The sequence below is a fragment of the Martes martes genome (assembly GCF_963455335.1).
Source record: "Martes martes genome assembly, chromosome: 6".
NCBI classification, from domain to species: Eukaryota; Metazoa; Chordata; class Mammalia; order Carnivora; family Mustelidae; genus Martes; species Martes martes.
The window spans coordinates 104,831,781-104,845,591 of record NC_137893.1 but is presented as its reverse complement, the minus strand read 5'-3'; the positions used below and the strand labels follow the sequence as shown (position 1 = coordinate 104,845,591).

At 39.4% G+C, this 13,811-nt stretch overlaps 2 protein-coding genes across 3 annotated transcripts; both read right to left on the bottom strand.

The window, feature by feature from the left end:
• Nucleotides 1–402: 402 nt before the first annotated feature.
• On the bottom strand, nt 403–6,142 carry PTP4A1 (protein tyrosine phosphatase 4A1). Of its 2 annotated transcripts, none has more exons than XM_080806716.1 (5): nt 6,004–6,142; nt 4,875–4,967; nt 4,436–4,566; nt 3,385–3,459; nt 403–2,951 (listed from the first exon to the last, which is right to left on the bottom strand). In XM_080806716.1, the coding sequence occupies exons 1-5, from the start codon at nt 6,106–6,108 to the stop codon at nt 2,834–2,836; spliced, it is 522 nt and encodes a 173-aa protein (XP_080662842.1). In that variant the 5' UTR covers nt 6,109–6,142; the 3' UTR covers nt 403–2,833. The 2 variants fall into 2 exon arrangements, with proteins under 2 accessions (XP_080662842.1, XP_080662843.1); XM_080806717.1 differs by having other exon boundaries at nt 403–2,947.
• Nucleotides 6,143–6,415: 273 nt separating this feature from the next.
• LOC308344892 (uncharacterized protein) lies at nt 6,416–10,162 on the bottom strand. The gene is made up of 2 exons (XM_080806718.1): nt 10,030–10,162; nt 6,416–6,552 (listed from the first exon to the last, which is right to left on the bottom strand). The coding sequence occupies exons 1-2, from the start codon at nt 10,066–10,068 to the stop codon at nt 6,457–6,459; spliced, it is 135 nt and encodes a 44-aa protein (XP_080662844.1). The 5' UTR covers nt 10,069–10,162; the 3' UTR covers nt 6,416–6,456.
• Nucleotides 10,163–13,811: the final 3,649 nt, after the last annotated feature.

Here is a 13,811-nt window from a genome sequence, read left to right as displayed (position 1 = left end):
CACCTGGGTATCCTGAATCCCTGCATTCTACTTATCAGTCATCTAACTGGAGGTTTATATTCCTTATGTATAAAATTGGAAAAATATAGGATTTTAAAATAATTATGAAAATTACCTGAAAATAAGATCCTTAATAAATGGTAGCTATCACAATAGCTATATTAACTGGTTAGTCTGGCAATACATACATACCTAGGTTTTGCTCTCAACTAAAGGACTGCATTGTCTCTTGTTATGATTTAGTAATCACATTACTTAATTGTCAGCATTACGGTTCCTAGAGACAGGCCTAGTCAACTAGTCACTACTTAACACATTATCCTATTGATGAAAATTGTTATCCAAAACCAAGTAATAACCAAATTTTCAAACACCATCTGGTAACTTCTTACATTCAAGATCTCAACTCATTATTTCTATTTTATTTCTTGTTAGATATAAGGAATCTCCCAAAATGTATAATGGGTATATCTATAATTAGTCATATTTACAAGACACAAAATATTTGGATAAAAAGCAAATTTCATCATTTGTATACTGTACAGATGAGGTTTATAAATTGATTTTAAGCACCATATATATACAATCCAATACTGCAAACCAACAATGTTTCCAAACTCAAGATGTTTCATTTATCATGATGGCACCTCCTCTCAATAAACAAATGCTGTTTTATGGGCTGTGTGATAATAGCAATGATCATTTAGTTATCAATTTTACAAAATTACCAAATATCTTCAGGGGAAGGCTGCATTTAAAAAAGAACAAAACAATCACCAAAAAAACTCAGGTAATTAACTACTCCCAATTACAAAACATGTAAGATTTAAAGAACTAAGGGTACCCAGAGACCTCTTTATTGCTTTTGCCTTGGCTCTAAGTTTTAAGAATAGTGTATATTAAGTGCTAAACTGGCACAGAGATGGAAGCAAAATCTTTAAAATACAATGTGGAGTACCATTTAAAAAAAAAATCTTACTCAGTTTTAACTATTAAAACTGTTAAATCAGACAAGGACGTCTGTCCCTTTTAGATTAACATGAGCTATGCAAAGGAAGCACTTAGATTACTGAAAGAAATTTAAAATTTATTAAGCCTTCATGTGCCAAATATTATGTTCCAATATCAAAACCTGTAAAGGCATCCATTATTTGCAAATGAGAAAACAGGCTCAGAAGTTGCTCAAAACAAGTTATTATTTGGTGGAACTGAGCTTCAAATTAAGGCCTTCCTCTACAGTTTCTCAATACAGCATAGTACACAGGTTTGAAATTATTTAAACCTTTAAAAAGGAAAATCTATAATGGAAAGTACTTTTAATGTTAAGCATTCTCATGACTGTAACAAATTGTGTCAATCAAAAACTTACTGAATGTCAACTTCATTTAATCCTTCATTTGTTTAAAAAAAAAAAAAAGAGGACACACTTCAAATGGCACTAAGTGAAGCCTAATTCATTTATATCATTTTTTACAAAACAAGTTAACTTTAAGCCAAACAATTTCAATGATGATAAATGCATTTCATTATTTATTTAGATGTTTAAGCTCTCGCACTAGATTTTTACAAGCTGGTGAACACTGACAAATTATTTCTCCCACAGAACTACAACCACACATTCCCAGACAGTATAAATATATGGTTGAACTAACATTAATACACGTCACCATTTATCAATTACATAATAAAACAAATTATCAAGTATCCAAATATTAAGTTACACAGCTCAAAAGGCATATAAAATATTAGATGTCTGCTCAATTCATTAGCAGAAACCCACTTTTTTTTTTTTTTTTTTGCAAGAGAGGTTGGGAAGAGAAGAGAAAAAAATCACACTTCAAACAAAAATATGTTGATAAACAACTTCAGATAAGAAAAAAAAATTACAAGAATTTCAGAAATTTTATGATTAAGAATTGTTTTAGCTACAATAACAAAGCATCTCTACCTTTTAAAAAAATATTTACTAAATTAAAGAGCATATTCTACATGTTCTGCACAAGACAAAGGCAACATTTTACTAAAAATACTTAATAGCCCCCTCCCGTTCTTTTTTCAGGCCCTCCCTGTAAGTTGCACCCCAAAGTGCAAACATTAAAATTAACTGTAAGGCTTTTTTGTCTGGAGACATTAAAGACATGTGCTTCTGTACAATGTAGATTTTCAAAATGGAGGTTTTCCATAACAGCACAAAATGAAATTTGTAAAAAGACATGAAATAATCATTGTAAGACTTAGTTTAAAAAAAAAAAAAAGAAAAAGAAAAAGAAGTTGAGCAAACCTGATGTATACTGGTATGAATGTGGGAGATGTAAACATAAAGTGAGCAGGCAAATAACCATATAGGCCCTAATTTATATGTTTGAAATGACTGAAGGAATAAACCACATAAGGTCCAGAGTGTTCATAGTTCCTGGGATTTTAGTTCTGTACGATACTAAAAATATACAACAAGTATTGTGCTGGATATTTTGGCACCTAATCTTTCTAAATTTCTTATATATTGTTAAGATTCTGGCATGGGAATAAATTTAAAGACATAACTCAATACTGCATGATTTCAGGAAAGGTCAATTGGTACAAGTGGTAAGCACATTTTAAATGCTGTAAAGCAAGAATCTTTTGCCAAGTGTCCAAATAGGTTGATTGTAACCCAAACACAGAGGCTGCAATCCCGTCAAACTTGTGGCCTGATAAAACTGCTTTCCAATACTCCTATGGAAGCTTCATTAGACTTAATCACCAAGCCAACATATTGGCTAATACGTATGACAAATTAGGTCCTGTTTCAAATTCCACTTCCAAGGCAAATGACATCAGCCACCCCGATTTTTTATTGAATGCAACAGTTGTTTCTATGACCATTGGAGTCTTTGAAGCGCAGCCGCATTTTAGGACGATACTTCTCCAAATACAAAAGTTGCTTGCTGTTAAAAGCTCCACGCCGCTTTCTACATGAAGAAAAACAAAAGGTGAATTTACTAAAGCAAACTCCCTCCATATTACTGTTTACTATGCTATAGACAACTATCTCTTGTGGCAATCTACCTTTTTGATTATTATGCTATGACTTAATGCCTAATTTATGAATAGGCATACATGTGTAAATGGAAAAAGGGTACTACAAAGTCCTAAATCTTAAGTGTTCTGGTTATAACAGTCAAATTTATATATCCACTTATATGAGATCCACTTACATGACCATTTATTTTAGAATCTCTGCAATATGAGCATTTACAAGGAGTGTAAATAAGATCCTATTTCCTGGTTTTAATACTATCTTGAATGTAATGGTTAGATGGGCTGTGGGGGGAAAAACTGTTTTTGTAGTAATAAAACCCACTGATAATGAAGAAATGAAAAGAAAATTCATTATATACTTACTGTCTTATGAACTGTACTGCATCTTCATATTTCATTCCACCTTCAATTAATGCTAGGGCAACAAGCACTGGAGCTCTGGTAGGGTAAGAATTTTGATAAATCAATCCTGGAAAATTCAACACCTCAAACATTCATCCCTTAACTCAAAAGTACTATTATTTACCACCTTCCCTATGTAATTAATACCTTAGAGTAAATGCTGACTTTTTAAAAAATTAATAAAGCATCAGCATTTCTCTACCAAACTCAGACTTCTACCTAGAACCAAAAATAAACTATGTCCTTAATCGTTACAAGTCTAAAAACTAAAACTTGTATTATTTGAGGGCAATCTTAAAAAAACTTAAGGGGGTAAATCTTGATAAATGCAGGTAACTTTTTCTGAATCCAAGCAAGGAATAGTATTTAAAAAAAATTTTTTTAAAGGTTATGAACTCCTTTTCCTAAAGATCTTCTGGAAATATTTGCTTCCTTTTTTGTTTATTATCAATGAGATCGTGACACAGTTGCATGCCAAACCCCCCCAGGGTCAATGCTCATTTTATTTTTACCCTCTAGAAAAGAATTTCTTTTTCCTGGTGGTGGGATGGAGGGCAGTAATAGTGAGTTACAAATCTGGATATGAATATTTGGGCATTACTGGGTAATGAGTTCCCAGTGAACTGGGATCTCCAGCATCAAGAACGCTATCAAAAGCACACCATATGCAACTCAAACCACCTTAGAAATGATTCATAATTCTTTTTCCTAATGAGCCTGGACAATGATTCCAATATCACTGATGTCACTGATATAAGCTAGCACAATTAATTCTGTACGTAATTGTGCCCACAGAGACAGGTATAATTTACAACTACAGCATTTGTAAACTCCAGCTGTACTGGAAGATATTATTCTATTACATTTACCTACTTTTAAACTTAGTTTAATATGTAACCTAACAAAGCAAATTGACTCACAAAGTGATAACTGAATCTTTCTTGGACTCAAAATCAAGTTTTTACTAGAATGAAGACCAATACCATTAAATGGATTTAAAAAATTCTCTTACCTCCCAAGGCCTGCAACACAATGAACAGCAATACAACAACCAGGTTCTTCACGAAACTTAATTTTTACAAGACTTAACCAGTCATCAACAATCTGGTTAGATGGTGGTGCGCCATCATCAAAAGGCCAATCCTAAGTCAAAAGAATAAACGTTTTAGATTTTTTAATATAAATGCCAACTAATAATTCTAAGTTTCTAACACTCAAGCATTTTAATATGCTTAAACATGTCTTTTATGAAACCCCACTGTCAATGAAATGCAAATAAATGCTGAATCTTTATAAAGATCTCATTACTTCAAAGCTTTGCTTAGCTTTCATCTTTATTTAGAAATTAAAATGCTGTATACTTTTGTAACAACTTAAAAAAAAATCAAGCTTTTTGAAGTTGGTCATTTTGTAGCACAGTATCAAACACATAGGAACTATTAAACACTTACGAGAACATGGATGCCTTCTTTCTCCACAAGAGTAGTGTCATAAGTTGCTTCACATACTCTTACTATAGTTGTAACGCCATACTTCTTAAGTTCCTGGATAACACATACATAAAAAATACTTAATGAAGTTTTTATGGCCATGATACTATTGCTCACCAATTGTTGAAAAGGTATCGCTTGGTAACAGAAAATCACGGAACAAATGGTATAACCTATGTATAACAGGAAAGTAAATCTTGTTTTCATTCATTCATTCATTCCACACCACCCACATTTACAACTCAACTCTGGGAAGTGAAATCCTGTTTTAAATGACAACACTAGCATAGCACAAAAGGAGAATATTAAACATCACACATATTTTTAATATAGTTAAAAAAAAATCATGTGGCCCTTCATACATGGAAGGTGTTTATAGTCATGGCGACACCAGCTGGATGGAGATGAAGAACTAACAGGAGAGAAGCAATTCAGAGACAAAGGTAAATAGAACCCAAAGGAATCACTCATGACTACAAGTAATGTGACTTGACTTGATTACATTAACTCCATAAGCTTTTGCTCACTGGCAGTACACACTGTAATTTAGAACCTTAGAAGTATATCCAAAGACTCTAAAATCCTCTAAGTACAGTGTAAAAAACCTCACACTATTTAAAACTACAAGCTTTAAGACTCATAATCCATTATTACTAATTATAATTAGTAGCTAAAAATTGGCTTCTAAGCATTAAATAGGGTCCAAGACAATAACTAACTTTGGTTACAATATTAGTCATTAGACTAAGCAGATATATGAACTATCTTTAAGTGGCAGCCTCCCTTCTATAAATTTCTTGTGAGAATCATACTGTTATACCGCCCGCATACAGATTTAAATAAGCAAACTGTGAAGCATGAACAACTAGATGATCTTATAAATCCAAACTAATTCAAGTACATGCTCTTTCTGAAATGTACAAAATAATTTTCCTGTAACCTAAAGAAGAAACTGGTATTTCATTTCTGGAAATTGAATGGTAGACATACCAACCAAAATTTCTCTAAACTACCTATTTATTTTGATTAATAAAAAGCCCCACCATTAAACTGCAATCAGTTTAAGACATTAGAAAGTATCAAACCTTACCTCTATAAATTTGTTTAAGGTCGCATTGGTTGGATTGTGTGTGATAAGAAATCTCATGTTCTTGTATGTGACTTCCACAGGAGCTGGGCGGTTCATTCGAGCCATGTTAATTTAGTTAAAAAACACTCAATAGGGTTATGAAAGAATTTAAAAAATTGAATACAGAAATGACGCAAAGAAACTGAGTCTACTTCAATATACTCCACTTGAAATTCTCAGTGCTTTGAGTATGAAGTTGGGAGTAATGGGAAATGAAATGAACCTCCTAACAAGAAGCAGCAATTCTTCAATCCAGTAATACTGAGGCAATAGAAAGGAAGTGCACTGAGGTTTACCCCATCCAGGTCAAAACTCTTGTAAAATGCTCTGTGGATTTCAATTCAACACTTCTGTGTCCAGGTTAACCACTCTTTATGGGGGCTTCTTGGTGGAGTAGTAATGAATTTCTACAGTTCACTTGTCTGCATAGAGGTCGTGCTGTGCCTGGCAGTAATCTCCACTGCCCTTCAGAAACTCCATAAATGTGTGACCAAGAACACCACAGAACTGCTGTTTAAAAGAAAAAAAGAGAGAGAAGAAGAAAGTTGTTTCCAGTTCAAAGGAACATATTATGCTTTTGTAGTATTTAAGTGCATGACTATCCTTTCAAATCTGGGCCCAAGTCACCTTTTAAACTTTTATTTAAACCACAAAAATAACAGGGATGATTACAAATTAAATAAAAAACCATAAAACAAGCATTCACAAGTAGATTACTTTAAATTGAAATTACTGACCTAATACAGAGACCCCTCAAAGAACACCACTGTTACATTTTGACAATATCACTTACACATACTCTCCCATTTCATTTTAAATAGTTGGTGGCTCTACAATGTTATAAAACTTACAACTTTTTATATTGTTCTTCCAGCTAATAAAGTATTTTTACATATTGTAAACTTCATGAAACTCTGGAAGCTGTTAGTCCTTGCATAATTTACTTACTCCTCTAAAGACTCAACTAATATGTTCTTTTAAAAAAAATTATTTTAAAAATAATCTTTACATCCAACTTGGGGCTGGAACCTAACCCTAAGATTGAATCACAGGCTCTACCAACTGAGCCAGCCAGGCGCCCTTCAACCAATGTTTTTAAGAGAAAGAAAAGAAACTGGTTTTCAAAATGCTTCCACATGCACTATCTTTTGATCCAACAACATATCAATTTACAATTCTCTTTTAACAGATTTTCCTTATCTGAGTCTCTGGAAGTTAATCAACTTGTTATATGAAATACAAGAATAAACATTCATAAAGTAGGAAAAAAAAAAAGACTGTGAGTGCTAAGTAATAAAGAGAGGAATAAGAAAAATTGATAGGTTAACAAGAGTACCAAGTGCCAGTCACTGCCCCCAAACACTTTCTATGTATTCTCAAGGGAAAATTACCAAATAAAATCTTTTAACCAAAGATTCCCCTCAGTTTATATTTAAGCATTTCAAAAGCTTAAAATTAAATTCAAACTATCTGTTATTTTCATTTTGCACCTTTAAATAGCATTTTGAACCATACCAGTTATAGTTTCTAGAATAATTTTCCTACATTTTGAAGAATTCATATGGAGATCTAGCGGATCAGTAAAAAATATCAAGTCAAAACCCTAGTTCATTTCTCTGTCAAAACAAAAGAACGAGCCTCAGGAGTCACTTCTTACAAGTCCCAGAAGAAAGAGGCCTTTCATTATTCCAAATCTGTTCAAAGGAACCCTCTGAGATTATTCCTTCATGTATTTGCTACCTGGGTTAAAACATTAGTGACTACCATTAAGTAAACTTGGCTCTATTACAGTGAACACAGCAGTAATCTGGAAAATAATTTCAGTTGTACTTTTGCCTCAAATACTAAATATTAGTTCCTTAGAATAAAAAAAGTGAATTCTGGCAGCTTTTCCATGATATACAGTGAATTGAAGAAGTCATTTGTAAAGCTGTTAAGTGCAATGACTTGTGGCTTAGTATTCTGATTTCCAGATACCATCTTTTTTCAATTGAAAGCACATGTATGAAAAAGACAGTATTTCACAATACAACTTCCACATTTAACAGCTAAAATTCCTGTTACAGCTGAGTTTGGCCGTATCTCTTCATATAAGCAAGTTCATCAGGAAGCAGAAAAAGCAAGAGAAATAATTCACTTAGTGGAGCCATCCAGTGGCTGGGGGGGGGAACTTCCACCAAAAGAGCAGTGACCACAACTACTTAACACCTGTCCTGCCCAATACATTCCCTCACTACCAACTTCCTTGCCAAAGGAAAAACTATCCACAATAGGCAGCTCGGAAATACCAAGGCATTTCTTCCCCTTCCCACCTATCATTCTATATAATCACCGTAATATACACCGGGCGGGGGTGGGAGGGAGGTCTGGGCAAAGCAATTTCTACGCAGAAGCTTAAAATTCGTCAGACTGCAGAATCAGAGCAGTTAATCCGTATAACCACTCTGTCCAATAAGTCGTTGGAAAGTTTGTTCCAGAGGTACTACACCTTAAGTAATGCATTTGGTATACAGTGTACGTAAAATGCTGCTTTACTCTTGGGAATGACCTAGCTTTTTGGTCTTCGATTTACTGCCATCAAACGAAATTCATATAAAAAGAGAAACAGGAAGAATTGCCTCAGAATCTGGATCCCAAGCAGGTAGACGGTTCCAACTACAGTGCAAATAACAACTTAATACTCTTGGACTCGTAGAAGGCTTCCACGGACAGAAGATAAACCTCAGAATTCTGGCTCTGGCCGGCTACTGTTGCCACAAGCCAAAAGCAGGCAACAACACATTATACCAAGGACTTCAGGAACAGTTCTAAATAGTCCCCGATTAAAAGGCGCCATCCAGGGCCCCAAAGATTGGCAGGGAAAGTGCATACTGGTGCCCGGTCGTGGACTCCTTCGCTTCGGTGCAACAGTAGTCCTGGCAGTTTCCAAGGTGCTCAGACCCAGACCATTTCTCCACCGACTTGCCCCTGAGAAAGGACAAGACTCGACTTGTTCCCATTATCCAGAGCCCGAAGTGGGGCGTTAAATCCGGAACAGCTCGAATTACCAGGTGGAGACTGAGGGCGCAGGGCGGGGCAGGGAGTCGATCTCCTCACCTAGCAGAGCTTCGCTCTAGCCCCCGCCGAGGCTGTAGCTCGCGGAAAGCCCCCGAGGGCCGTGGTTCCGCGCACGCGGCGGTGCGCGCCGGGGCCCGCCCGCGGCGCCCCCTCTCCACGCCGCAATCACGGGTTCGCGCCGCGCCTTCAGTCAGGCGCGGACGCCGAGGCCATTTTGTCTGAGGCGCCGGTCCGGGCCGCGGAGCACAGGGGTGGCTGCACCAGGCTCCTGTCCCGCGCCGGCCCCCGAGCCCGGAGACCTCTCGGCCGAGACCGTTATCAGCCTCGCCGGCCGCCCCGCCTACCCCACGCCGGCCCGGGTTTGGTGGCGACCCCGCCGCCGCGCCCTCCCCGTATCCGGCTCCGCAGTGACACGCGCAGCCCTTGCCCCACCCCGGGCCACGTCTCCCGCTTCCCAGGCGGGCCGCTCTCTTTCGGCCAAACAAAGGGGCCTCGGGACGCCGCGGAGCCCGCCGGGCCCCGGACAGGCGCGCCAGACCGGAGGGCCAAGGGCGGAGGCGGCGGTCACAAAGCGGCTTTTGTGCCGCCCCACCCGGCCTGCTGCGGTGGCCGAAACCGCCCCCACCCGCCGCTCAGGCCCGCCGCAGTGCCCCCGCCGCCCCGGGCTCGGCAGGGATAAGGAAGCCGGTACCTCCGGCATTCAACCGCCAACCCGCAACCCGGTGGACCCCAGCGTCCGCGTCCCCGCAGCCAGCCCCACCGTCCGGCCACGGGGTCGTAGTCCGACCCGCTCCAGCCAAGGACCCACCGGAACTGCGTGCCGGGGCGGTGGGGAGCGGACGCCGGGCTCGGAACAAAGGCGACGGTGGGGATTGGGGGGGCCGGTCGTGGAGCCCCGGCCCCAGAGGCGGCGGAGCGACGGATACTCACAGGAATATGTTTACTCATTGAAGATTGTGGCCTAATCATACAGCCGGTCCCGAGGCGGCGGCGACACAGGCGGCGGCGGTGGCGGCGGCTGCAGGGCAGGGGGTACCGGTGGTCGTCGCGGGGCGGCGGCGGCTTTGCAGGCGGCGGCGGGGGCACCAGACTCTACCATGCAGTGAGCGGCTCCGAGAAGAGCGCGTAGCCCAGCCGGCCCGCAGTAGAGGGAGCCAATACGCGCGGCGAGGCGCCCTTGCGTCACAAGCCCTCCCTTTTATAGCCGGTGCGACGTGCAAACTCCCGGCAACCAATCGCGGCCGGGGGCCCCCGGCAGCTCGCCGACGAGCGGGGGCGGAGGCCCACCCCCTCCCGCGGACGTCACCGCGCGGCGGCCGCTGCCGGTGTGAACCGGTTGATGAATGGCGAAGTGCTGGAGTCGTAGCATCTCCCGGGCGGGGGAGGGAAGGGGCGGTGGAGGGACTCGGCGGCCGACCGAGCCTGGGGTAGGGAAGGGGCTGGAGCGGGAGAAGATTGCAATCTGTCGGCTGGAAGGAATCACACCACCGGAAACCCTGGCTCTCATAGTTCAAGCCGGCGAGGAGTGCACATATGTCACATGCGGAGCTTTGAAGTTGCCTCAACTTAAAATGCAATCCCTTTAGGGCCAGAACCGTGTCTCAGTCCCGACCCTACTTTATTCTGCCTTAAGTTAAACCACAGTCCTCTTTGCCAGCGGTTTACCTTGGCACCTGCGCCACTACGATCTCCGTCATCAAATAATATTTACGTCGCACGACCGCTGTACCCGGTGACTCAACACCTTGAATGCCACGGCCCTAGGCTTGGACAAGGTGAATACTTGTAGCCGGGGGCCCTTCCAAGCGGGGAGAAACTTTGCAAACTTCTGCTGTGGGAGATTGGGAGAGTACCCCGGGAGGCAGATAAAGCCCCATGCTCCCTACAGTCTTTTTTTGGTCACGCCTCCATACTATGTACGCGGGCAACTGCAGTTGGCTCAGTTGTGGCATTTCGAAATCACATGCATCCTTTGTACTGCTGTTCACTTGGTGTGTTGTCACAGATAATGAAAGGTTAGTCACTGCTGAAGGAAGCGTTTTAAAAATTAAGAATCTTTGGTTATGTCGAGGACTGCTGTAATTCTTTGCGTCAAAGCTAAAGCTTTTTTTTTTTTTTCATTTTCAGTTCTTTTGCTCCACTGTTTTCATAATTTAGGCCCTTAAGAAGTAAAGCCTTGTCATAATTGTTTTGTGCTACACAAAGGCAACTTTGTCACTTATAATCTGGAAACCCTTTCTCCTCTGCTATATGGAAAGACTAAACAGGACTTTTACCTGCTTTGAAGAACTGGGTTTTCTACTAACACTGAGGCCTTTTGTTTGCTGTTTTCACTGACCAGTAGATTGGAGACGGCTTTAGGGATCAAATTGTGTTCTCAGTCAGCGTACTGCAGCATTTCAGGATTTATTACTACTTCTATTTAGAGGGCTTGGGTAGTTATTCAACATTCTTATATGCTCTGTAAACAAAATAGCACTTTTGAAAAAAGGAATTGGGTCAGGCTTTTACAGAAGTAAAAGTAAAATCTTCATTTTAAAGAAATTACTCATGTAAGAAACTTTTGAATCTATCTAAATGAAGGAAAACTAAAGACCTTGAGAAACATAATGTCCTTTTACAAATAAACTTTAAAAGGTGCAAATATTTTAAAGTGTTATGTCAAAAAAATATTTTCAAAAAATCTTGTGGTGGGAGGGACCTTCCTAAGTAGGTCAGGGAACTCATCACAAAGAAAAAGATAGATTTCATTATATAAAAACTTATATATGATGAAAACTTTTGATAAAGTTAAAATGTTGATGGCACACCAGTAGAAAATATTAACAGTGTATAATGGGCAGAATTAACTTCATAATAAACAAAAAGCTTGACCAACATATACAATAGCTAAAAAACATTCAATCAGCTACTCTCACTCCAAAAGTTGGTCAGCAAATAGTGATGGTACTTGGAGTGGTGAAGTTTTTCATGTAATGACTTTTCAAAAAATGAATTTGCTGGGATGAGATACAAATTCAACAAATGGTAAGCAGAGCCAAATCAGTATTAGCCAGTTTTCTTGTAGAACTTGTGATACAAGTTGTGAGCCTTGTGATGCACACATCTTGTAATTACCACAAGTAGTGCTGACATGAAGTATCCAGTCAGCTATGCTCATCAAGCTCTAAAAGCTGGGCTCAAACTTGCAAGTGCATTAATCAGCTTCCAGAGGTCTTAGCCTCTCAGATGAGGTACCACTTTCTTATACTTTGAAAAGGACATAGTTCAAGGATGGAAAACCAGAGAAAGGTTTTGGTATTGAGGAAGGATGCACTTTAAACAAGATATAAATATGGTCTTGCTGACCAGCCAAATTCTCTGAGTAGACCTCGGCTTGTCACTCTGGCAGCTGCCATGTTTGTATGTGACCTGTGCCATGGTAGTTCACTGCAGTGCTGAGGGTGTCTGGTCTACTGAGCCCAGCAGTTTAAAGGTATTGATTCTTAGAGAACAGTAGTCAATCCCAATATGGGTCACGAGACTCCTGTGGTCTGAAGACCTAACCTCCACAGATTTGCATTTGGAACATCAGCACACTTATTAGCAGAAAGTCTCCAGCCTGAGCCAACATGCTTGCAAATAGTGGTCCAGACATCCAGAGGTAAGAAAACCCAGTGCTGAAAGCCAATGCTTACTCCAAGCTCCAGAAAAAGCCCTGAGATGGAAGACTTCTTCTCCTACTGAACAAGATGCCCAGCTATAAGTTACTTTTCTCAGCAAAACATGTCCTTGAGCTCACCATGGTGGACAGGACTTTTTATCAGCATATTCAAAATGCAAAATCTAACAGTTGGGTGATAAAAATGACTATGAAGATAATTATGGGAAGATCCTTATGGAAGATGAAACACTGCAGAAGACAACAAATCGTAAATTCTGATAACCATGAACAGAGAAATCCTTACAATGGCGGTAGATCTAGTAAACATGGAATGATTCCAGTCAAAGCAGTCATATGAAAAGAATGGAGGATTTTATCTCTTTCAATCTCCTCACATTGACTGAGAATGATGATCTGGGGCTATGAGGAAGTCTGATTAAAAGAACACTTAATATAGTATGTATTTTACCATTGCAATGATAGATCGAATGTGACAATACTAACCCAGGAACAAACAGTAAACTGCAAGGTATAATAATATGCCAGCTATACTTAGTAGAGGCAAATACCCCAGTGGGTGTCTGGATGCCAGTGCAGAGGGCAATATTAAATATTCCCTGAAAATTCAGGGGGCACAAACAGAGTCCCTATCAATATTGCAAAAGTTTATTTTTCCTTTTGCTGTTACAGAATAGCCTATTTTATTTTATATCTAAAATTAATCTTTTTGTGTGGTTGTAAAAAATGTTAAAAAATGTAGAGCACATTCACATTTCTGTGAACATACAACTGTCAGCACAAATGCTTAAAACTAATGCTCTATGTTAAAAAGTTTTCATCCCTTAGGACATTAATTTAAAGTTTTATGTAGTCTTTTTTTGTATCTATATATTTCTGTGTACTTATTTTATTGAGATATAAATGACATACATCATATTAATTTCAGGTGTTCAAGCTAATAATTCAATATTCATATATATTGTGAGATAATTTGCATAATAAGTCTAGCTAACGTCTGCCCCCATACATAGTTACAATTTTTTTTCTTGTGATGGGGATATCAAGTCTT

What these genes read in the sequence shown, in the direction of transcription:
- PTP4A1 (XM_080806717.1), bottom strand. Translation starts at nt 6,108, where the DNA reads ATGGCTCGAATGAACCGCCCAGCTCCTGTGGAAGTCACATACAAGAAC. An exon ending in AAGAAGGCATCCATGTTCTC is followed by an intron (nt 4,567 to 4,874) that starts GTAAGTGTTTAA and finishes CTTTTGACTTAG; the next exon opens with GATTGGCCTTTTGATGATGG. An exon ending in GCAGTACAGTTCATAAGACA is followed by an intron (nt 2,948 to 3,384) that starts GTAAGTATATAA and finishes TCATGTAGAAAG; the next exon opens with CGGCGTGGAGCTTTTAACAG.
- LOC308344892 (XM_080806718.1), bottom strand. Translation starts at nt 10,068, where the DNA reads ATGATTAGGCCACAATCTTCAATGAGTAAACATATTCCT. An exon ending in CAATGAGTAAACATATTCCT is followed by an intron (nt 6,553 to 10,029) that starts GTGAGTATCCGT and finishes TCTTTTAAACAG; the next exon opens with CAGTTCTGTGGTGTTCTTGG.